We start from the raw sequence: 23,946 nt of genomic DNA, 5'->3' as shown, positions 1-23,946 counted from the left end.
ACTGCAAGGCCTTGAAATTTAATGGTGAAACAATGGGAATGTGTTGCGCCTCAGGAAAAGTTAAACTTCCTCAACTGCCTGCACCCCCAGAGCCATTGAAGACTTTGCTTACTGGAACTACGTCAGAATCTAAGTGTTTTTTCCAACTATCCACGAAGTGGCAATCGTTATGGTCGGTGATCAGTTTTTACCTCGAGATATTATTCTTCATAAGCGAAACGCTCAGTTGGTAAGAATTGCTGAAACTCATCGATGCTACGATGCCCTACAATATCCCATCATTCTTTGGGATGGAGCCGACGGCTATCACTTTTATATTAAATTGATAAATCCAGCCACTAACAAAGAAATGAATAAGAAATGCAGTGCAATGCATTATTATTCCTATAAACTAATGATTCGGCAGGATGAAGACAATTATATTTTAAAATGCCGTCAATTGTTTCACCAATACATCGTTGATATGTATGCAAAAATTGAATCAGAACGTTTGCTATTTATCCGTCTGAATCAGACCAAGCTCCGCTCTGAACAATACATTCATTTGCAAGATATAGTTTTAAATGACAGTAATACCACAAACGTTGGAAGATTAACGATTTTACCTTCGTCATATGCTGGCAGTCCCCGTCATATGCATAAATATTCTCAAGATGCTATTGCGTATGTTCGTATCTATGGTCGTCCAGATTTACTTATTACATTTACATGTAATCAATCTTGGGACGAGATACAGCAGCTTTTACTTCAAGAACAATCGACGGTTTATAGACATGACATTACGGCCCGTGTCTTCCGGCAAAAGTTGAAATCACTGATAAACTGCATAGTTAAACTTGAAGTGTTCGGGTCAGTGCGATGCTGGATGTACTCAGTGGAATGGCAAAAACAGGGATTGCCACACGCACATATACTAATCTAGCTACATTATAAATTACTTCTAATGAAATTGACGATGTGATTTCCGCTGAAATACCTGATGAAAATGTTGGTAAGGGGCTATATGATATTGTTGTAAAAATATGATACATGGACCTTGCGGTGCACTGAACGAAAATTCACCATGCATGGCCAATGGAAGGTGCACAAAGCAATATCCTCGACTTTTAGTACCCAACACAATTACTGGCAATGATGGTTACCCACAATATAGAAGAAGATCTACTGAAGATGGTGGTAAAACAGCAATAATAAAGAAGCGTAACGGTACCACCATCGAAGTAGATAACCAGTGGGTTGTTCCATATTCCCCATTATTAACCTGAAAAATAAAGAAGAAAAAGAAAACTGAAAAAAGAAAAAATGTAAAAAACTAAAAAATACTAAAAAGAAAAAACACTCAAAGAGAAATTACTGACCGGGACACAAATGACGACCGGGACAGAGGGAATATAAATAACGACCGGGACACTCAAAGAGAAATTACAGACTGGGATACCGGGACACAAATGACGGCCTGGACACAGGGAATATAAATGACGACCAGGACACAGGTATTTAAGAATATCGTTCAAAGACAAATTTTTAATTGTAAGAAGACCGTTGAAAGAGAAATTTCTAATTGTAAAATGACTGAAGAACCTACAATGGCAACGGTACCACCATCGAAGTAGATAACCAGTGGGTTGTTCCATATTCCCAATTAGTGCGAAACGTCAACCCCAAGTCAAATTCGTGCATTGTTTGGCATCATTTTAACAACTTGCTCTCCATCAGCTCCTACAGAGTTATGGGAAAAATATAAGTCAAAAATGTCCGAAGATATACTCCATCGAAAACAGTTAGAGACGTCAGATATGACTTTTGATTTTACATCAGAAATTTATAACTACACTTTAGTTATTATAGAAGATTTGTGCGTACGTATGGCAAACAAACCTCTTCAGGATTTGGGAATGCCTTCACCTAACCGTATCGCTGCTGTTTCGACATGTGTAGAATTGGATCGTGAAAAAAGTTACAGTACGAATGATCTATTGTCGTATGTACAAAATAACATTTCCAAGTTAACGTCGGAACAAAAAGACATTTATGATACGATAGACTCAATTTCAGGACGTATACAACTACCTGCTGATTTCTGTAATTTAGTGACGTCCAAAAATTAATTGATTGAAAAAGTATTTCCGAATATTCTAAAAAATTATAAAAATAATAAATGGCTAAGTGAAAGAGCGATTCTCGCACCCAAAAATATAGACGTCCACGAAATCAACAATATTGTTTTGACCAAGATTCGAGACCAGGCAGTCCTTTACAAGTCAGTCGACACAGTTTTGGAACCAAATGAAGCAGTTAATTATCCATCTGAATTTTTAAATTTCATAGATCTTTCAGGGTTTCCACCACACGTGCTACAACTAAAAATAGGCGTACCAATAATACTTTTCAGAAATATCAACCCACCAAAGCTTTGCAATGGCACGCGACTTGCCGTAAAAAAAAACAATGGAAAACCTAATAGAGGCCACAATCTTGACAGGGCCTTTTGAGGGTGAGGCTGTTCTTATTCCTCGCATTCCCATGATTCCAACGGATCTGCCTTTTCAATTTAAAAGATTGCAATTCCCAATTCGATTAGCATTTGCAATCACCATTAACAAAGCTCGAGGTCAATCATTAGAAAAATGTGGTATAGATCTTAATACTGATTGTTTTTCCCATGGACAATTGAGTGTTTTATGGCCTCGTTTGGCTTGTCATAAAATCCTTTGTTATTACATCTATAAAGCTAGATCAAATGCATTGAACTTGACGTTTCCATATATTTTTATATTTTGTGAAAACACAAACGCACGTGAAAAATGATGTTGATCTAGCAGCAGAAAAATACTTATGTCGGCTGCAGAAGGTTAAACGTGAAGACAGACTGATTTTTATGGCGACTTACCTTTATGTCTTACCGGCCTTCAATAATCAAGATCAAGAACTAATAAACCACAATGTAAACTCAAGAAATCCAGCTATTTGTGCCCAGAGTGTGGAGAATTTCAAGTTTTGATGTGGATTTCTAATGTGGTTCTGTAGCGCTATCATTTACCCGTACTCTTTTACTCCAGATTTTCTCAAAACTCAACAATGGAATATTCATTTTAAATTCAAATTCTTTTTAAGTCAATCATTGAATGGTCACATTTTGACGAAGTTGTCAAAATTAAGCGAATTCAAGGATATAAAAATATCTGAGAATACTTCGTTTCTTTTACTGTAAAAAGAATACCCTCCTGTGCAATACATTTTTACTGTACTAAAGCGAATATTATTTGTGCTTTTAGTAAAGCGTTAGTTTTGCATGATTCTCAAAAATATAGGCTATCATGAAATTTGAGCCAGTTTTATAGACAGTATTCAAAAGGGTGTAACCTTATTACCAATATGTGTAAATTAGCAATTCTTGTTCTTATAAGTCATAGCCTTTGTAAGAATAAAATTCCTCTTCTTTTTTTTTGCTCCTCTTTTATCACCTTGCATGCAGAGGAAGCCGCGTTTTTATTATAACACTTGCCTGAGCGAGACGCATCAAACATGGCATGAAATTAATTTTCTTCAATTACTAAAAACACAAACAATGTTGACGCGCCTTGGGTGGAAAGCTGACATAAAAGCGTGGAATTTAAAAACATTAGATGTAATATTAAGTTCGTTGGTTTCTAAACGCAATTGTTTAGCTGGGAACAATGAAATCGTCCGTGATCCATAAGAGTACCTCAAGCGTCAAACTATGTAGGCATCCTGTGGCTATGTAACAAAGCAGCTTTCAATGTGTAGGACTTATTGGGAGTTATAAAGGCAAACCAATTTACAGATTATATATATTATGCTGAAGATAGAATGGGAATTCAAAGAAAATTCGAATGATTTATTACTTTGGTTTAACTTTTAAATTCTTTATGGATAGGGAAGCGACCCTAATAACAGAATTTTAGCTCAAGCCTGTCGTAAAAATAGATTTATGTTACTCTAGATTCATAATCTTATGCTTAAAAGGAGCAGCAGTTATATATATATATATATATATATATATATATATATATATATATATATATATATATATATATATATATATATATATATATATATATATATATATACATATATATATATATATATATATATATATATATATATATATATATATATATATATATATATATATATATATATATATATATATATATCTATATATATAAAAATAAGTTGTCTGTGTGTGGATCTGTGGATGGATCAGGTGACGTCATGTTTGTCCGCATATGACGTCTGAATTATTTCACACTAATACAAAAGAAGAAAAAAACTAAAAAAGGTAAAAACTACAAAAAAAACTAAAAAGAAAAAAAACTAAAAAGCTAAAAAACTAAAAAAAACTAAAAAAAGGTAAAAATCTAATAACTAAAAAAAAACTGAAAAAAATAAAAAAAGGCAAAAACTAGAAAAAAAATAAAAACTAATAAAAAAACTAAAAAAGCTAAAAAACTAAAAAAACTAAAAAAAACTAAAAAAAGGTAAAAAACTAAAAAAAACTAAAAACTAAAAAAGAAAAAAACTAAAAAAAAGGAAAAAACTGAAAAATAAAAGAGAAAAAGAAAACTAAAAAAATATGAATAAATATATATAAAAATAAGTTGTTTTCTGGGTTATGTCTGTCTGTCTGTCTGTCGAGTGACGTCGTGTTTGTCCGCATATGACGTCTGAATTATTTCACACTAATACAAAAGAAGAAAAAAAACTAAAAAAGGTAAAAACTACAAAAAAAAAACTAAAAAGAAAAAAACTAAAAAAGCTAAAAAACTAAAAAAAAACTAAAAAAAGGTAAAAAACAAAAAACTAAAAAAAACTGAAAAAACTAAAAAAAGGCAAAAACTAAAAAAAAACTAAAAACTAATAAAAAAACTAAAAAAGCTAAAAAACTAAAAAAACTAAAAAAACTAAGAAAAGGTAAAAAACTAAAAAAAACTAAAAACTAAAAAAGAAAAAACTAAAAAAAAGGAAAAAACTGAAAAATAAGAGAAAAAGAAAACTAAAAAAATATTAATAAATATAAAAAATATAAATATAAATATAATATAAATTAGCAATCAACAAAGCACCGAGACACAAATGACGACCGGGACACAGGGAGTATAAATGACGACCAGGACATAAGTAAAAAAAAAAACTAAAAAAACTAAAAAAATGGTAAAAACTACAAAAAAACTAAAAACTAATAAAAAAACTAAAAAATCTAAAAATCTAAATAAACTAAAAAAGAAAAAAAAGAAAAAAGGAAAAAAATAAAGGAGAAAAACAAAACTAAAAAACGAATGTATATACAGACCGGGACACCGAGATACAAATGACGACCGGGACACAGGGAATATAAATGACGACCGGGACACAGGGACATAACTGCAAAGGGGACGCCGGGGTGCACAGGGGGATATATAAATGACGATGGCGACTCAGGGAATGGTCGATTAGCAATCACCATCAACAAAGCTCAAGGGCAATCATTAGAATCATGAGGTATAGATCTGAATACGGATTGTTTTCCCATGGACCATTATATGTTGCATGTTCAAGAGTCGGTAAACCTGAAAATCTATTTATATGCACAGACAATGGGACAGCAAAGAATGTTGTATATTCGCAAGTTTTACGTAGTTAAAAACATATATATATATATACACAACTACAATGGCGCGTAACTAATATGGCGCGTAACGACTTACGCGCGCGGGGGGGCTTGGGGGGGGCGCGAAGCGCCCCCACCAACTAGTATATATATATATATATATATATATATATATACTGGCTGTTGGGGTGGCGCTTCGCGCGCGCCATTTATTAGTTACGCGCCATTGTAGTTGTGTCCCTGTGTCCCACCTGTGAATATATATATATATATATATATATATATATATATATATATATATATATATATATATATATATATATATATTTAACTACGTAAAACTTGCGAATATACAACATTCTTGGCTGTCCCATTGTCTGTGCATATAAATAGATTGTCAGGTTTACCGACTCTTGAACATGCAGCATATAATTGTCCATGGGAAAAACAATCTGTATTCAGATCTATACCTCATTATTCTAATGATTGCCCTTGAGCTTTGTTGATGATGATTGCTAATCGAACATTCCCTGTGTCCCCGTCGTCATTTATATCCCCCTGTGCCCCCCGGCGTCCCCGTTGTTGTTGTTTCCCTGTGTCTCGGTCGTCATTTGTGTCCCGGTGTCCCAGTCTGTAATTTATCTTTGTGTGTCGCGGTAGTCATTTATATTCCCTGTGTCCCGGTGTCCCGGTCGTCATTTTTGTCCCGGTCGTCATTTTTGTTCCGGTGTCCTGGTCTGTAATTTCTCTTTGAGTGTCCTGGTCGTCATTTATATTCCCTGTGTCCCGGTCGTCATTTGTGTCCCGGTGCTTTGTTGATGGTGATTGCTAATCGAACATTCCTTGTGTCCCGGTCGCTTTCTCTTTGAGTGTCCCGGTCGTCATTTATATTCCCTATGTTCCGGTGTCCCGGTCGTCATTTGTGTCCCGATGTCCTGGTCTGTAATTTCGTCAGTCGACAAACATGGGAAAACAATCTGTATTCAGATCTATACCTCATTATTCTAATGATTGCCCTTGAGCTTTGTTGATGATGATTGCTAATCGAACATTCCCTGTGTCCCCGTCGTCATTTATTTATCCCCCTGTGCCCCCCGGCGTCCCCGTTGTTGTTGTTTCCCTGTGTCTCGGTCGTCATTTGTGTCCCGGTGTCCCAGTCTGTAATTTATCTTTGAGTGTCGCGGTAGTCATTTATATTCCCTGTGTCCCGGTGTCCCGGTCGTCATTTTTGTCCCGGTCGTCATTTTTGTTCCGGTGTCCTGGTCTGTAATTTCTCTTTGAGTGTCCTGGTCGTCATTTATATTCCCTGTGTCCTGGTCGTCATTTGTGTCCCGGTGCTTTGTTGATGGTGATTGCTAATCGAACATTCCTTGTGTCCCGGTCGCTTTCTCTTTGAGTGTCCCGGTCGTCATTTATATTCCCTATGTCCCGGTGTCCCGGTCGTCATTTGTGTCCCGATGTCCTGGTCTGTAATTTCGTCAGTCGACAAACATGACGTCAGTCGACACACAAACATGACGTCACTCGACAGACACACAGACAACTTATTTATATATATATATATAGATAGATAGATATATTTTCTATCTATATAAAAATAAGTTGTCTGTGTGTCTGTCGAGTGACGTCATGTCATCATGTCGTCATGAAGTTAGTTGTCGTCATGTTTGTTATGACGATGACGTCATTAAAGGTATTTAAGAAAATCGTTCAAAGACAAATTTTTAATTGTAAGAAGATCGTGGACGGAAAAATGTTTAATTGTAAAATGACTGAAGAACCTACAATGGCAACAGCCGAGGAAGCTGCTCAAAAGACAAATTTTTAATTGTAAGAAGATCGTGGACGGAAAAATGTTTAATTGTAAAATGACTGAAGAACCTACAATGGCAACAGCCGAGGAAGCTGCTCAAAGAGTCTATGCCAAAAAACTTGCGGCTGATAGAGAAAGTAAAAAAAGAAAGCGTGCCGAGGAATCACAAGAACAGCAAGAAAACAGGCTTGCGGCTGATAGAGAAAGTAAGAACAGAAAGCGTGCCGAGGAATCACAATATATATATATATATAGATATATGTATATATATATATATATATATATATATATATATATATATATATATATATATATATATATATACATATATACATACTAAATATATACTAACTATATATATATATATCTATCTATCTATATAAAAATAAGTTGTGTGTGTTTCTGTCGAGTGAAGTCATCATGTCGTCATGAAGTTAGTTGTCGTCATGTTTTTTATGATGATGACGTCATTAAAGGTATTTAAGAATATCCTTCAAAGACAAATTTTTAATTGTAACAAGATCGTGGACGGAAAAATGTTTAATTGTAAAATGACTGAAGAACCTACAGTGGAAACAGCAAATGACGACCGGGACACAAATGACGACCGGGACACGGAATATAAATGACGACCGCGACACTCAAAGAGAAATTACAGACTGGGACATCGGGACACAAATGACGACCGGGACACAGGGAATATAAATGATGACCGGGACACATGGACGCAACTACAACGGGGACGCCGGTGGGCACAGGGGGATATATAAATGACGACGGGGACACAGGGAATGTTCGATTAGCAATCACCATCAACAAAGATCAAGGGCAATCATTAGAATAATGAGGTATAGATCTGAATACAGATTGTTTTTCCCAAACATATATATATATATCTATCTATATTCACAGGTGGGACACAGGAACACAACTACAATGGCGCGTAACGACTTAAGCGCGCTGGGGGGCTTGGGGGGTGCGAAGTTTCCCCCCCCCCCAAGAATTATATATATATATATATATATATATATATATATATATATATATATATATATATATATATATATATATATATATATATATATATATATATATATATATATATATATATATATATATATATATATATATATATATATATATATATACTAGCTGTTGGGGTGGCGCTTCGCGCCACCCCAACACCTAGTTGGTGGGGGCGCTTCGCGCCCCCCCCAAGCCCCCCCGCGCGCGTAAGTCGTTACGCGCCATAATAGTTACGCGCCATTGTAGTTGTGTCCCTATGTCCCACCTGTGAATATATATATATATATATATATATGGTTTTAACTACGTAAAACTTGCGAATATACAACATTCTTTGCTGTCCCATTGTCTTTGCATATAAATAGATTGTCAGGTTTACCGACTCTTGAACATGCAACATATAATGGTCCATGGGAAAACAATCTGTATTCAGATCTATACCTCATGATTCTAATGATTGCCCTTGAGCTTTGTTGATGGTGATTGCTAATCGACCATTCCCTGTCCCGGTGTCCCGGTCGTCATTTACATCCCCCTGTTTCCCCCGGTGTCCCCGTTGTAGTTGTGTCCCTGTGTCCCGGTCGTCATTTATATTCCCTGTGTCCCGGGTCCCGGTCATCATTTGTATCCCGGTGTCCCGGTCTGTATATACATTCGTTTTTTAGTTTTGTTTTTCTCCTTTATTTTTTTCCTTTTTTTTTCTTTTTTAGCTTATTTAGATTTTTAGATTTTTTAGTTTTTTTTATTAGTTTTTAGTTTTTATTTCTTTTTAGTTTTTTTGTCCCGGTCGTCATTTATATCCCCCTGTTTCCCCCGGTGTCCCCGTTGTAGTTGTGTCCCTGTGTCCCGGTCGTTATTTATATTCCCTGTGTCCCGGTCGTCATTTGTATCCCGGTGTACCGGTCTGTATATACATTCGTTTTTTAGTTTTGTTTTTCTCCTTTATTTTTTTCCTTTTTTTTTCTTTTTTAGTTTATTTAGATTTTTAGATTTTTTAGTTTTTTTATTAGTTTTTAGTTTTTTTTTCTTTTTAGTTTTTTTTGTAGTTTTTACCTTCTTTTTAGTTTTGTTAATTTTTTTTTTTACTTGTGTCCTGGTCGTCATTTATACTCCCTGTGTCCCGGTGCTTTGTTGATTGCTAATCGAACATTCCTTTTGTCCTGGTCGCTTTCTCTTTGAGTGTCGTCATTTATTAGTTTTTTCCTTTTTTTTTTAGTTTTTTATTGGTTTTTACCTTTATTTTAGCTTATTTTTCAGTTTTTTCCTTTTTTTTAGTTTTTTTTTATTTTTTATTTTTTTTAGTTTTTTACCTTTTTTTAGTTTTTATAGTTTTTTTAGTTTTTTAGCTTTTTTACTTTTTTTATTAGTTTTTAGTTTTTTTTTGTAGTTTTTGCCTTTTTTTAGTTTTTTCAGTTTTTTTTTTAGTTTTTTATTGGTTTTTACCTTTATAGTTTTTTTAGTTTTTTAGCTTTTTTATTTTTTTTTATTAGTTTTTAGTTTTTTTTGTAGTTTTTGCCTTTTTTTAGTTTTTTCAGTTTTGACGTCACCTAATCCAGTTTTTTCAGGTGACGTCACCTGACACATCCATCCATCCATCCATCCATCCATCCACAGACAGACAACTTATTTTTATATATATAGATATCCCCCTGTTTCCCCCGGTGTCCCCGTTGTAGTTGTGTCCCTGTGTCCCGGTCGTTATTTATATTCCCTGTGTCCCGGTCGTCATTTGTATCCCGGTGTACCGGTCTGTATATACATTCGTTTTTTAGTTTTGTTTTTCTCCTTTATTTTTTTCCTTTTTTTTTCTTTTTTAGTTTATTTAGATTTTTAGATTTTTTAGTTTTTTTATTAGTTTTTAGTTTTTTTTCTTTTTAGTTTTTTTGTAGTTTTTACCTTCTTTTTAGTTTTGTTAATTTTTTTTTTTACTTGTGTCCTGGTCGTCATTTATACTCCCTGTGTCCCGGTGCTTTGTTGATTGCTAATCGAACATTCCTTTTGTCCTGGTCGCTTTCTCTTTGAGTGTCGTCATTTATTAGTTTTTTCCTTTTTTTTTAGTTTTTTATTGGTTTTTACCTTTATTTTAGCTTATTTTTCAGTTTTTTCCTTTTTTTTAGTTTTTTTTTATTTTTTATTTTTTTTAGTTTTTTACCTTTTTTTAGTTTTTATAGTTTTTTTAGTTTTTTAGCTTTTTTACTTTTTTTATTAGTTTTTAGTTTTTTTTTGTAGTTTTTGCCTTTTTTTAGTTTTTTCAGTTTTTTTTTTAGTTTTTTATTGGTTTTTACCTTTATAGTTTTTTTAGTTTTTTAGCTTTTTTATTTTTTTTATTAGTTTTTAGTTTTTTTTGTAGTTTTTGCCTTTTTTTAGTTTTTTCAGTTTTGACGTCACCTAATCCAGTTTTTTCAGGTGACGTCACCTGACACATCCATCCATCCATCCATCCATCCATCCACAGACAGACAACTTATTTTTATATATATAGATATATATATATATATATATATATATATACATATATATATATACATATATATTCTCGAAAACGTCTTAATAATCTATTCTAAATTGGCACTATTGCATTTTCTGGCCTGAAGAAGCTATCTAGATAGGTCTCGACCTAGTGCGAATTTGCTATACCCTCCCACCCCACTGTCATTAATATATTTTTCTTAGGTTTTTCCAAGTTAGATAATTAACTAAGTTAATGTTATATTGAATTAATATAAGTCACAGAGTAGGTTGGTTGAACTTTGAATGATCTTAGCATCATTTTTTGCGTAAAAAAATTTTTTGCGTAAAAAAATCATTATTCGGGACTGGTTATTTAGTAAAAATAAAAGTTTGTTTTTCATTTGCACAGTTTAGGAGCACCAATTCACGAATTGACTAGGCAGCGAAATAAAATGAATGTCTATACTACTAAATCTAGAAAAAATGCACAAACAAATTGTTCTTGGGTGAATCAGAAGATGGGAAGATGGTATTTCTGTGGGAGAGGGATTTTCAGCGGTAGGGGAACACGCCGAACACCGTTTTTGTGTCAAAAATTCGCTTCACCGAGCAAAGTTCGGTCTCCTGGCATTAAAATTAAGACGAGCGGAAATTAGGCTATGTAATGATTCAACCTTAAAACGGTGCCTGATTAATGATTAATAAGTCAGTCTTTTTTTTTATTGACACACTTGGCAAAGAAAAGAGTAAGCAATTATTACCAAGTTTAGGATTTTTGTTTTGAAAAATAAGCTATTCCATTATATATCTTGGGACACTTTATTTTTATGTAGTTCTTTCCACAGACATGGAAATTTTTAGTTTTAGTTTGATTATAATTTTTTCATTTGTGAAACCCCATGGAATTTATTATAAGCAACCAAGAATTTGAACAAAGTCTCCACCCTCTGCATTTACTAGGGCTGCAGATTGGAGGGAGAGCATTGATCCCGCATGTTGAAAAATGTATTCTGCTTTATATCTTAGTTTTTTTTCAAACAAATCTAGAAAAGTTGCACAAAAAAAATTTCTTGTTTGAACCATGGTATGAGAGGTACACCCAACACCAATTTTATGTCTAAAATACGCTTCACCGAGCGAAGCTTGGTCACCTAGTAGTGTAACTTAAGCAGCCCTTCTTCAATTAATTTCCACACCTCTTTAATGATGTTAATTTTAAAGAAATTTCCACAAAACCAGTTTTTCAAAGGAAAGTAAAGAGCTCCGATAAACCAAAAACGAGCAGAAATAAAGTCAAAACAATCTTTCAAGCGTAAAACTACCACATGTCACCGACAATAAATAAATGAAACCCAAAACGAAAAGAAATTATAATAAACAACCGAACAAACTTAAAAAATCAAAAGGTAACATGAGTAAGACTTCCCCCATGCCTTCTCAAAACCAGAGCATAATTTGCACTTCACTGAAAAAAAAAAAAAAAAAAAAAAAACCAAAAAAACAAATGAACATGGATTTTCCATTTTATATACATATACTGATGTTAATTCCTTAAAGTTTTAATAATTCTTTAATTATTAAAGTCAAAAAGTGAAAATACTTAAAATGTATTTCGTTTTCAGTAAAGTGCATATTATGTTCTGGTCTTGAGAAGGTTTGGGGGTTTGTCAGCTCTACTCGTGTTGATTTTTGCTCGTTTTGAGTTTGACGCAGTTATTTGTTGTAATTTCTGCTCGTGTTGGGTTTCATTTCAAAGAGTTTGTGGTAACGAACTATAGTAAGGAGCAACCCGGTTTATAACCAAAACTCTAAAAGACGGTATTTTGATACCAATAGTTACATCAAAATAATCAAATTTTAATGCTGATTTTAAATATATAAGTTTCATGAAGATTATTCTTACCCATTAAAAGTTATGAGCCTGAGAAATGTTTTTTATTGTTTTAAAAAGTAGAGTTGTGACAGTCAAACTTTAGCGTAAAGAGTGAGGCGTTGCGGAGGGGACAACCTCTTTCATATACGGAGTTATTTCTCTTGGTTTAAAGTTTTAATGTTGCTCCTTACTTGCAGTTAAAAAACCTTGTTTTTTTTTATTCAATATTTGTTAATAATGATTTGTGCAATGGCTGTCTGAAAATTTTTACACCGAATGGCTGACAACCAGAAAATGGCTGTCTCAAAATTTTGACTGCATGTGTATGGAAAATCAATGGGCTGGGGTGGAGGGCTGCTTGTCCTCCTATCTCTTTTGATTCTTAAAATGGCACTCGAACTTTTAATCAAACAGTTCGAGGTAACGAACTGTAGGAAGGAGCGACCCGGCTCAATAGAAAACGAAACTCTAAACAACGGAACTTTTATACGAATAGATACATCAAAAGAATCGTATTCTTATGATGATTTTAAATGTGTAAGTTTAATCAAATTCAGTCTTACCATCAAAAGTTACGAGCCTGAGAAAATTTGCCTTCTTTTGGAAAATAGGGGGAAACACCCCCTAAAAGTCATAGAATCTTAACGAAAATTACATCATTGCATTCAACGTATCAGAGAATCCTACTGTAGAAGTTTCAAGCTCCTATCTACAAAAATTTGGAGTTTCGTATCTTTTGCCAGAAGACCGATCTAGGGTGCGTGTTTATTTGTTTTGTTTTTTTGTTTTTCTTTTTTCCATGGGTGATCGTATCAACCCAGTGGTGCTAGAATTTCGCGAGGGGGCTCATTCTAACGGAAATTAAAGTTTTAGTGCCCTTTTTAAGTGACCAAAGAATTGGAGGGCACCTAGGCCCCCTCCCGTCCTCCTTTTTTCCCAAAGTCAACGGATCCAAATTTTGAGATAGTCATTATGTTCAGCATGGTCAGAAACCAAAAAATAATGTCTTTGGGTACGACTTACTCCGTCACAGTCCCCGAGGGAGGGGCCGCAAGCTACAAAATGTGATCAGTGTTAGGTATAGTAATGAGGGGAGGGGTTACGTCGGAGGAATCTTCCATGGAGGAATTTATAATGGGAGAAGATAATTTCCGTGAATGGGGCGCAGGATATTTTAGCACTATTTAAAACAAAAACAAAACAATTAAAAAATAAATATAGAAAAGTTTTTTCAACTGAATGTAATGAGCAGAATTAAAACTTAAAATGAACAGAAATTATTACGCATATACGGGGTTCATCTCCTCCTCTTTACGCTAAAGTATTTCTATTAATTTCAACTGTTTATTCTACGGCCTTTGTGATTCAGGGCTCATTCTTAAAGAATTGGGACGAAATTTAAGCTTTAGTATAAAGAGCGAGGTAATGACGCGAGAGGAAACCCCCTCATATACGTAATAAAAATTTACAAATATAGCAGTTCGTTACGTAAGTTAATTCGTAAGTTACGTATATTTTCTACTAATAAAAACGTTCGTATAAAATTAAAAGTTCTAGCTGCCTTTTTAAGTAACCAAACGATTGGAGGACAACTAGGCCTCCTCCCCCATCTCTTTTCTCTCAAAATCTTCCGATCAAAACTAAGAGAAAGCCATTTAGCCAAAAAAATAATAATATGCTAATTTCGTTTTAATTATTCATGTGCAGACGGCCAAAATAAAAGAAAAGTATTAATTCAAAAACGTTCAGAAATTAAACGAAAAAAACAAGTTTTTCAACTGAAAGTAAAGAGCGAAATTAAAACTTAAAACGAACAGAAATTGATCCGTATATGAAAAGGGCTGTTCCCTCCTAAGCGCCCCGTTCTTTACGCTAAAGTTTTTTTTTATTGTTTTAAAAAGTAGAGTTGTGAAAAAGGGTTAAAATTTAGCGTAAAGAGCGGAGTGTTTAGGAGGGAACAGCCCCTTTCATATACGGAGTAATTTCTGTTTGTTTTAAGTTTGGTCGCTCCTTACTGTCAGTTAAAAACTTGTTTTTTTTTCATTTAATTCCCACTCGAATTAGCTCCTTTAAAAGTTTCAATGATATTTCTAGCTATTATTCAGCGGTGTTGCCTGTGATATTGCTTATTTGCCATTTTGAAAACCTGCATGAATATAGCTTTTTTGTTTAATTGAAACTCGCCCTAATCATTCCCTAAAGATTTCACCTTAATACCCTTAGTGTCACTACTATTAGGTACAGTAACTGTAGTGGTAGTATTAATAGTATACACACAGTGCCTTCTTGCTAGTTGAAAATCTGCCACAACTTACTCTTAAAGGTATAATATTTCTTCTTAAAGGTATAGAGGTGTAATATTTCTTTGTCACCTTTCTGAAAATCTTCATTCACATACTTTTGATTTTGTTAAACATCCGCCTAAATGCTCCTTGACAGCTTCCTAAGATTGCCCTGTTACGCTTTTTTAAGAACTGCTAACAGAGGGTATGTTGTGATTCTGCTCACCTTCCCCTCTCAAATTCCTTGAAAATTTCACCTTCATAGCCTTAGGCATAGTTGTAATAGCGGTCACGGTAGTAGTATTGGTATTACTAGTAGTAGTATTAATGGTAATAGCGGTAGTACTAGCAACAGCACTAGTATTAATGTATTATCTTTTCGTCTCTTGAACATCTCTCTTGTCAAGTCCTGGAAGTTTCAACTTAATACAACAAGCCGTTGCTATAACCTGCTGATATGTCTTTTTCATAACCTGTATGTTCGTATACTTTTTTAAATTTTCATCTCGATGCTCTTAGCCTTACAAGTAGTTGCAGTAGAAGTAGTAGTTGAAGAAGCAGATGTAATAGTAAATGTAGCAGTGATAGTAGTATTAGTAGTAGCGCGTACATATTGTCTTTTTGTCAGATGATCTTCTCCTTTAAGCATTCACTGACAGCTCCAACTTAATACCCAAGTCAATTTTTGAGATACGCTCTTTTGACAATGTACATGCACATAGTGTCTTTTTATTTAGTTCATAATTTTCCTTAATATTGTCAATGGAGTAGTATGGTAGTAATAGTAGTAGTGGTAGCAGTAGTAGTGTTTTTCTGCATGCAAACATTGCTTTTTATCATCTCTCTTATCATTTCATGAAAGTTTCAAATTATACACTCGATCAATCCTAAGTTATGATGTTTTGACAATCCGAACGAACATAACGTGTTTTGGTTAAGTTCATTCCTCCCCACAATATTCTGTGAAGTGAAGTTCAAATATGCATACATGTTTCAATTACATATATTTTATGTAAACAATGAACGAATTGCTTAACTTACAGCCCTTGCCCAAAGGGGGGAGGTTGACATTTTCGAAGACACATTATAAATCTTTCAAGAATGCTGAACAAAATAACAATCTTAAATTTTTATCAGATATATTTTCGGGAATGATAGGCTTGGGGAGTCGGCTGGTTGTCCTTCATTCACTTTTTATTCTTAAAATGAATACTACAACTTACGTCTTCCATTAAATTGAGCCCCGTCTGATTTAAAGTTTATACCGTTTATATCCGTTCCACAAAAACCTTATATGGTACGGGGCATAACTTAAATCCGTGCCCCTGAGATATGGGAGGTTGCGTCCACTCTGACGGCTTTGTTATATGCTCTTTTGACTTTTGTGAACGGAATGGCTATCTCTCAATTTTGATTGGATACGGTTCCAAACTTGAGGATGTCAGGAAGAGGGGGGGAGGCAGTTGACCTTCATTACTTTGGACTCTTAAAAGGGAACTAGAACTTTACATTTCCAATACAAGTAGCTTTCTCCAAAGTTCACACGACCACCCTGTCCATAAAATGGTTGCCCTGTGACTCGCACTAGAACTCGCAGTCTCCAAATGAATGAGTCCTTTTCGAAGTTTATACGATAACTCCTTCTATACGAAGTGCCTTGATCTTAAAAAAAGTAATACATTATGCTCACATCGCTCTTTACTTTGGAAGCGTTATTGCGCTGCCTATAATTAAATTTAATTTTTTTTTAATTAAAGTTTAGAATTACATTAAAACTTATAGCCAATAGAAACATTTTGTATCTGGGGGACGGGAAGCTCTTCCCCCCTCGTATACAGAATATTATTTATTCATTTTGAGCTTTAATATCGGCCTATATTTTCATTTTACAAAAAAAAACATTTTTTCTTTAATTCCTAGTACTTTTAATACAAAACGCAGGGTTTACCTAAAGGAGAAGAGACCCACCGCTCTCAAATTCGACTTTTAAATCGAAATTTTACATTTGCAGAATAAGGCTTCAAAAAAAAGTGTCATTTAGTGCATTTTCTTAAAACTGGCATATTGACATTTGTGGCCACAAAAACGATCTAAATAGGTCACATTTTATGTAATAATTTGTACTTTTTCGAGGGAGGTTGTATCGAACTTATAGTGATGCCATGACATCAAGAAGAAGTTCGCATTTTCTGCGGTCAGATGACAAGCGACAAAATCAATATGGCTTATCCAAGCAAAGGCAAATAAACAGAAAATAACCGGCTTTAGTAGCTCCAAGAACATCCCAATCAACTCCAGCGGAACGCAAAACCGCTCTTATGCTGTAGTCTTGAAAAACTGTCCCAACCTATCTTTGCCAGAACAGAGGAAGCAATTTGTAGACCGTCTGTGTCCGGTCGCTTCGAAAGATATTGCCCCGCTAAAAAGATCTGATAATGAATGGAAAGTTGTCATTCAATTCTACCAATTTTATCGCCGAAAGTGTGGAACAGTCCCAGCAAAATATAACTGCTCAGAGAAGTCTCCAGCTTTCATTGTAATCGTCAAACGTGTTCCACCGTAAATAAATAGAGTCCAAGGTCCTTATGTATTCCGAACTGCTCTACAGTAGTTCACTGTGGTATCTCTTTGACGTTTATGGTTTATTTTGAACAGCAACTTGATTTGCAGACAATCCTGAGTGAATCAGGCAAAATACACTACGAAAGACTGCCTGTTGAAGAGTTCAATTTCATGCCAAAAAATTGCTAAAATTTTCACCAGGTAGGTCACAAAGCAGCGGAGTGCAAAACATTGACCTTGTGCTCAAAATGCGATTCTGCTGGGCACATCTCATCCCTTGATAATTCGTGCCCCAAGCCTAAGGCCTTTAGTACTTGTAAGGTTTCTGGTCACACTTATTACAGAGTAAAGTGTCCGTCCAATCTAGATAGTGAAAAAATATTGCTAGGCACCCCCAAGGGACCTTTACTAAACGGAACTAAGATGTGAGATTCGTTTCATGGAACCTAAACGGTAATTTGTTGAATAAAATATCAGTATTGGAAACTGTGCTGCTGCGTAATGATTTAATGTGTGTCCAGAAAAATGTCCTCAAACATCCTATTCTTAGTTTATTGGATATTGGTAGAGGCTCTTCTGTTCCCCTGAAGCGTGTTCATTCCCAATGTCCTCCGTCTGGAGACCTGGCAAATTTAGTTTCAGCGAGTATTCGGTCAACTTAGTTTAGTTCTAGCGATACTTTTCTAGCAGTGAAGTAGGGTCTTGTGTAGTGATGAATTTATATCTACCCACTAATTATAATAATGATGAATCAGAGCGATTATTAGCACAAGCCTTTGAGAAATTGCATGCGCGTATTAGGCAAGTTCAAAAACATAACATTCGTTGTGTTGTTGTTGGGGATGTAAATTGTGATATTACTTTTTCTGAGTCAGCAGTATCAATTCGTAATTCTATTCTCCGTTGTATTTTTCTGGTGAGGTGATTGTACATCCAAAACTGAAAATTTCTTATGTATTGACACTTCATCTCATACATCAAATTTAGACCATGTGGTTAGTTCGGTTGATTTCCCAATTTCTCTTGTTTCTGTAATATCCAATCAACAATTATGGGACCACCTTCCCTTAACAGCGTCTTTTAAACTACTTATTGAATATGTATACCAGTGAACCAAGATACGCCCGAGCTTAATAGGGTTTCAAAGATTGACTGGGATAAAATTCATTTGCTCGTATATCAAGAAGCTCTTGATTCTATTTTGCAAAAAAAAAAAAAAATGTCATGTCCCTCTTCATCGTCTACAGAAATCTCGCCCTATTGATGAAGATTGCTATAGATGTAGATATAGATTGCTATTTATTTTCACTGTCCTGAGGGAAGTTTCCAGGGGGTGGATTTTTCAGGATAAATTTCACATTGGGGGAATATGCCAGAATTTCAATATGAAATTCTTGTCCGGGGCGACAGCTTATATCCTACTTTCTCTTTGCTGACTCAATTATTTCGCGTGGAGATCTTAAGGGCAATTATCCGGGGCGAATTTTCACCACGATTGAATTGTCCAGAGAATATATCAGTGAGGAGGGATATTTCCTCGGAGGTGGAGTAAGATTTCCTGGGGCTAATTTGAAAACAAAATCTAGAATTAAATAAAAAAAACAAGTTTTTTTCATCTGAAAGTAAGAAACAACATTAAAACTTAAAACGAACTGAAATTATTACGTATATGAGGAAGGTTGCTTCTCCGCAACACCTCGGTCCTTATAAAACCACTAAAACACTTTAGCGCAAAGAGCGAGGTGTTGAGGAGGAGCAACCCCCTCATATACGTAATAACTTCTGTTCGTTTTAAGTTTTAATGTTGCTCCTTACTTTCAGTTTAAAAAGCTTATTTTTTTTTGTTTTTTTAATCCCGAATAAAGCTTATGCCTCTCACTCAGACTATCTGTCTTGGCTTTTTCTCCAATTAGACATGGCTTGATGGCAACTTAATTTTAGTTCAAAATTCAACCAGTCTTTTGAATAATCCACAACTAAATTTATCTTATCCTTTTTTTGCAAGGACCGCCGTTCAGATGCTGCTATCCTTTGTGGGAGCTCTTACCTGTTTGCGCAGTTAGGTAAATGGTTGCACAAAGTGGTTGCTATGGAAATCTATTGTCCATTATTAGTTTTTTTTTCTGTAAGTCGAGAAAAGGTCTCTTTTAGAAGCCAAAGCGCATAAACTTTTTCGCAATATTGCTAAATATCTTTTAGAGTTATTTTCTTTTCCATTTTATATCTTGAAAATTTTTGGTTCATTTATCATCATATACTTGCTTTGTTTTTGTTTTGTTTTTTTGTCTCTCGAGATTTCATTTCCCCCCTCTCCTAGATTTTGAAACACCTTTCTGGTGGTATATTAAATATACCTTTTCAAAATCTAAGGGAATAACTTCGTTTTTTTTCACAATTTTTCAGTGAAAATACCAGGGAAATTTTTATTACTTTTTCTTATGCAAATTGTATTATTTTCTTTTCAGATAATATCTGCCAACTCTCAAGTAATGCGTGGATTACCTTTGTATCATACTTCAATTCAGGAATTCTTCGGAGAAGAAAAAAGAAAACTCATTCAACATTAAATAATCCTTTATTGTCACGAATAGCAAAAATACAAACACTGGTGAAATTTAAAGCCTTGAAAATGTAGAATTTATCGTGCACAAACAATATGCAATCATAAAATTTAGTGTCCTAAGGTCACAAATGATCATTTGCTAAATGTCAGGTAGTGCTTGGAAATGCTATAGTTTCATGAGTATTAAAGCGTTTAAACTATTGAGACCTTTAACCCTTTTATAACCCTTTCTTTGTCTAAGAGAAACGGTATCTTCTAATTGATTCGATGATCTCTGCCACGGGAAAGCAAAATATAATTCATTTCTCTTTACTTTGGCAGACATTGGGTCGTGATTTGCAAACTTTGGGTTAAAAATCCGGTGTCCAACGCAAAGCCTCTTATCCATAGAATGTCCCTAAAGAATTGTTTGTTTTTTTTTTCTTTTTACCATAATGAACGTTTTTAAAATAATTACTTGTCAAGAAGATTGAAGTCATGAAACGTTGTAAAATGTATCTGAGCAATGAAACAAAGTGGTGGTTCACGGGAATCAATTCAATTTGGCAAGAAGAGGAGTTTCCTTCGCGTTACAGTCATCGGGTACCTATAGCTCAATACTAGTTCAAGCTTTAAGGTGAGAGGGAGGAATCAACCTTCTTTTCTTCAACTTTTAACTTTAAAAATAATTTCTATAAATCTTATCACGGAATTCTAAGTTCTTGAAATATTCAAGAAAAATAGACTGTGTACAACCTGTCAGTTTAAATAACAACAACTGTTACACCGACCAACGCTTCGTACAAAAGAAAAAAAGAGAGATTACGGTTCTATCCTTAAATGTTAAAAAGCTTCTAGTTGGTTGCCTTTGTGAATTATTTTTGATAGCCAATCAAATTATTCCTTCAGTTATCAAATACTTCAAAACAAAATTAATTTTTCCCCTGGACAAGTCTAGTACTACCTGAATTCAAGGGTGTATCCAGGATTCTTGTTCGGGAGGGGGGAGCATTTTTTTCTGAGAGGTTCTTACAAAAAAAACTTTAGAACATTTTAGAAAGTGTATTTTTGTTACGGAATTTACAAGTCAAACAACAATTTAGGACAAGTTCAACCCACACCCCCTGGATACGATCTTGCCTGATTGCTACAGTTTTCTGATATTTTCCTAGTGTGTGGGTTTCAAAATGATAAAAAGTTATTGAGTCTAAATATGATTTACTAGTTAGCTCTCTATTTTCATTGGATGTACAGTTTTGAACGGCGTCACATAACGTTATAAACACGGATAAAGGCTTTCACAAGCTGTAACTACAGACAATAAAAAAAAAGATCATTTTAGTCTTTCTACGGGAATGTTTGGCTTCATTCTTCTTAACTTGGTTAAGCAGCTTTCGGGACGCTCTGAGTTCTGCCTGATACTACGTCTAGACGAATTCACTTATTGTTCTTAATTTTAGACCAAGTAAATGCCAAAAATGGCACCCATTGATTGAGCTGCAACTCACTTGGATCTTTTTTTACATCACTGATTTTTAGTTTCCTTCAAGTTATTAGTGCGTATCAACCATAGCTATCATTTACGATTGATCGAATTTGGATGATATATGATTTCATAGAATCATTAGACAAGACTGGCATTACTTATTTGAGGCAAAGAATCCAGGTCTTTTAAGTTTTTTGAGCTGAGCTTTCCTTTCAGCATATGCCTTCGTAATGCATGCCATTGATCCGGATTCGGTAGGCCAATTGACTGATCTATGTAGGTGTTTTGGCGGTCTAATTGATTGACCAAATGATTTGGTAGTTTCATTTGCGGATCAACATCAAAAGGGCTTCTCGCTCCTGAAAATATAAAGTTTTTTAATTAAAGAATCTATCCTAGTTATATTTATTGGCAATCTAATTTTGTCGTAGTTCGACTGCATAACTAGGATTTATTTTAAGAGTGAACAACTAAAATGAACAGTTTTAGTGTTGCTGGGACGGTTTTGAAAAATTGTTCATTTTAGTTTTATAGATTTTATCCTCTCGTAAGTTGTTTTTTCTTGTTTGTATTGCTGAGGACGGCCCTTGGACATAGGGCCGAAATATTCATTCTAATTTGTTTCCCACTGTCTTAAAAAATTCCCTATTGTTCTTCTTGTTTTTGGTGTTTACGATGAAATTTGGAAGGATTATCAGGGACCAGACCAGATTAAATTAGAAATAGTCGTTTCCCAATTCGACCATCTGGGGGAGCGGACAGGGACGATTAATTCGGAAAAAATCGAAAAATTGAGGTATTTTTAACTTACGAACGGGTGATCAGATCTTAATGAAATTTGACATTTAGAAGGATATCGTGTCTGAGAGCTCTTATTTTAAATCCCAACCGGATCTAGTGACATTGGGGGGAGTTGGAGGGGAAACCTAAAATCTTGGAAAACGCTTAGAGTTTAGGGGTCGGGATGAAACTTGGTGGGGAAAATAGGCAAAAGTTCTAGATACGTGATTGTGATAACCGGAACGAATCTGCTCTCTTTTGGGGAGTTGGGGGGGAGGGTTAATTCCGAAAAAGTAGAAAAAAATAGGCATTTGTAACTTACGAATGGGTGATCAGATCTTAATGAAATTTGATATTTAGAAGGATCTAGTGCTTCAGAATCTTATTTAAATCTCGACCAGATCCGGTGACATTGGTGGGAGTTGGATGTGAAAATCGGAAATCCTGGAAAACATGAAAATTGAGGTATCTTTATCTTCGGAATGGGTGATCGGATCTTAATGAAACTTGATATATAGAAAGATTTTATGTCTCAGACGCACCATTTTCAATTCGAATCGGATCCGGGGACGTTGGGGCCTGGAAGGGGGAAACAGAAATCTTGGAAAACGCTTAGAGTGGAGTGATCGGGATGAAGCTTGATGGGAAGAATAAGCACAAATTCTAGATACGTGATTGACATAATTGGAAGGGATTCGCTCTCTTTGGGGGAGGGGGGATTTCCAGTGCTTTGGCGAGTTCAGTACTTCTGGACGTGCTAGGACGATGAAAATTGGTAGGCGTGTCAGGGACCTTCACAAACTGACTTGATAACAGTCGTTTCCCCGATTTGCCCATCTGGGGACTGGAGGGAGAGGAAAAATTTTAAAAAATGAGGTATTTTTAACTTACGAATGGGTGATCGGATCTTACTTAAATTTGATGATTAGAAGGATCTTGTGTCTCAAAGCTCTTATTTTAAAATCCCGACCGTATCCGTTATGTCTCAGAGCTATTATTTTAAATCCAGACCAGATGTGGTGACGTTGGGGGGAGTTGGAGGGGAAAACCGGAAATCTTGGAAAACGCTTAGAGTGGGGAGATCGGAATAAAACTTGGTGGGTAGAATCAGCAAATGTCGTAGATACGTGATTGACGTAACTGGACTGTATTCGCTCTCTTTGGGGGAGTAAGGGGGGTCCAGTGCTTTGGCGACTTCGGTGTTTCTGGACGTGCTAGGACGATGAAAATTGGTAGGCGTGTCAGGGACCTGCACAAATTGACTTGATAAAGTGGTTTTCTCTGATTCGACCATCTGGGGGGCTGAAGGGAGATGAAAAAATTATAAAAAATGAGGTATTTTTAACTTACGAGTGGGTGATCGGATCTTAACGAATTTTGATATTTAGAAGAACCTCGTGTCTCAGAGCTCTTATTTTAAATCCCGACCGGCATTAAGCCTCTGATTTTCCTTTTAAATCAATCTATTGATTTTTAGAGTTTTGCTAGAGCTCGTGCCATATGGGCTCTTCCGACCTCGT

General features: G+C 34.9%; 2 protein-coding genes across 3 annotated transcripts in view; one reads left to right on the top strand and one right to left on the bottom strand.

Moving 5' to 3' along the window:
* LOC136031051 (CDK5RAP1-like protein) overlaps window positions 1-20,238 on the top strand; it is a 118,138-nt gene extending 97,900 nt beyond the window's left edge. The window contains exon 10 of the mRNA XM_065710265.1: window positions 20,084-20,238. Coding sequence (XP_065566337.1) covers window positions 20,084-20,185 — 102 coding nt within the window. The 3' untranslated portion in view covers window positions 20,186-20,238. The remainder of the gene's footprint in view (window positions 1-20,083) is intronic.
* Window positions 20,175-23,946, bottom strand: part of LOC136031022 (ankycorbin-like) — a 129,994-nt gene continuing 126,222 nt past the window's right edge. For both annotated transcript variants that reach the window (XM_065710206.1, XM_065710214.1), the window contains exon 11: window positions 20,175-22,005. In XM_065710206.1, coding sequence (XP_065566278.1) covers window positions 21,785-22,005 — 221 coding nt within the window. In that variant the 3' untranslated portion in view covers window positions 20,175-21,784. The remainder of the gene's footprint in view (window positions 22,006-23,946) is intronic.

The sequence above is a fragment of the Artemia franciscana genome, chromosome 1 (genome assembly GCF_032884065.1).
Source record: "Artemia franciscana chromosome 1, ASM3288406v1, whole genome shotgun sequence".
Taxonomy (NCBI): Eukaryota; Metazoa; Arthropoda; class Branchiopoda; order Anostraca; family Artemiidae; genus Artemia; species Artemia franciscana.
The sequence above is the reverse complement of the archived record's forward strand: the minus strand, read 5'-3'. Positions and strand labels throughout refer to the sequence as shown.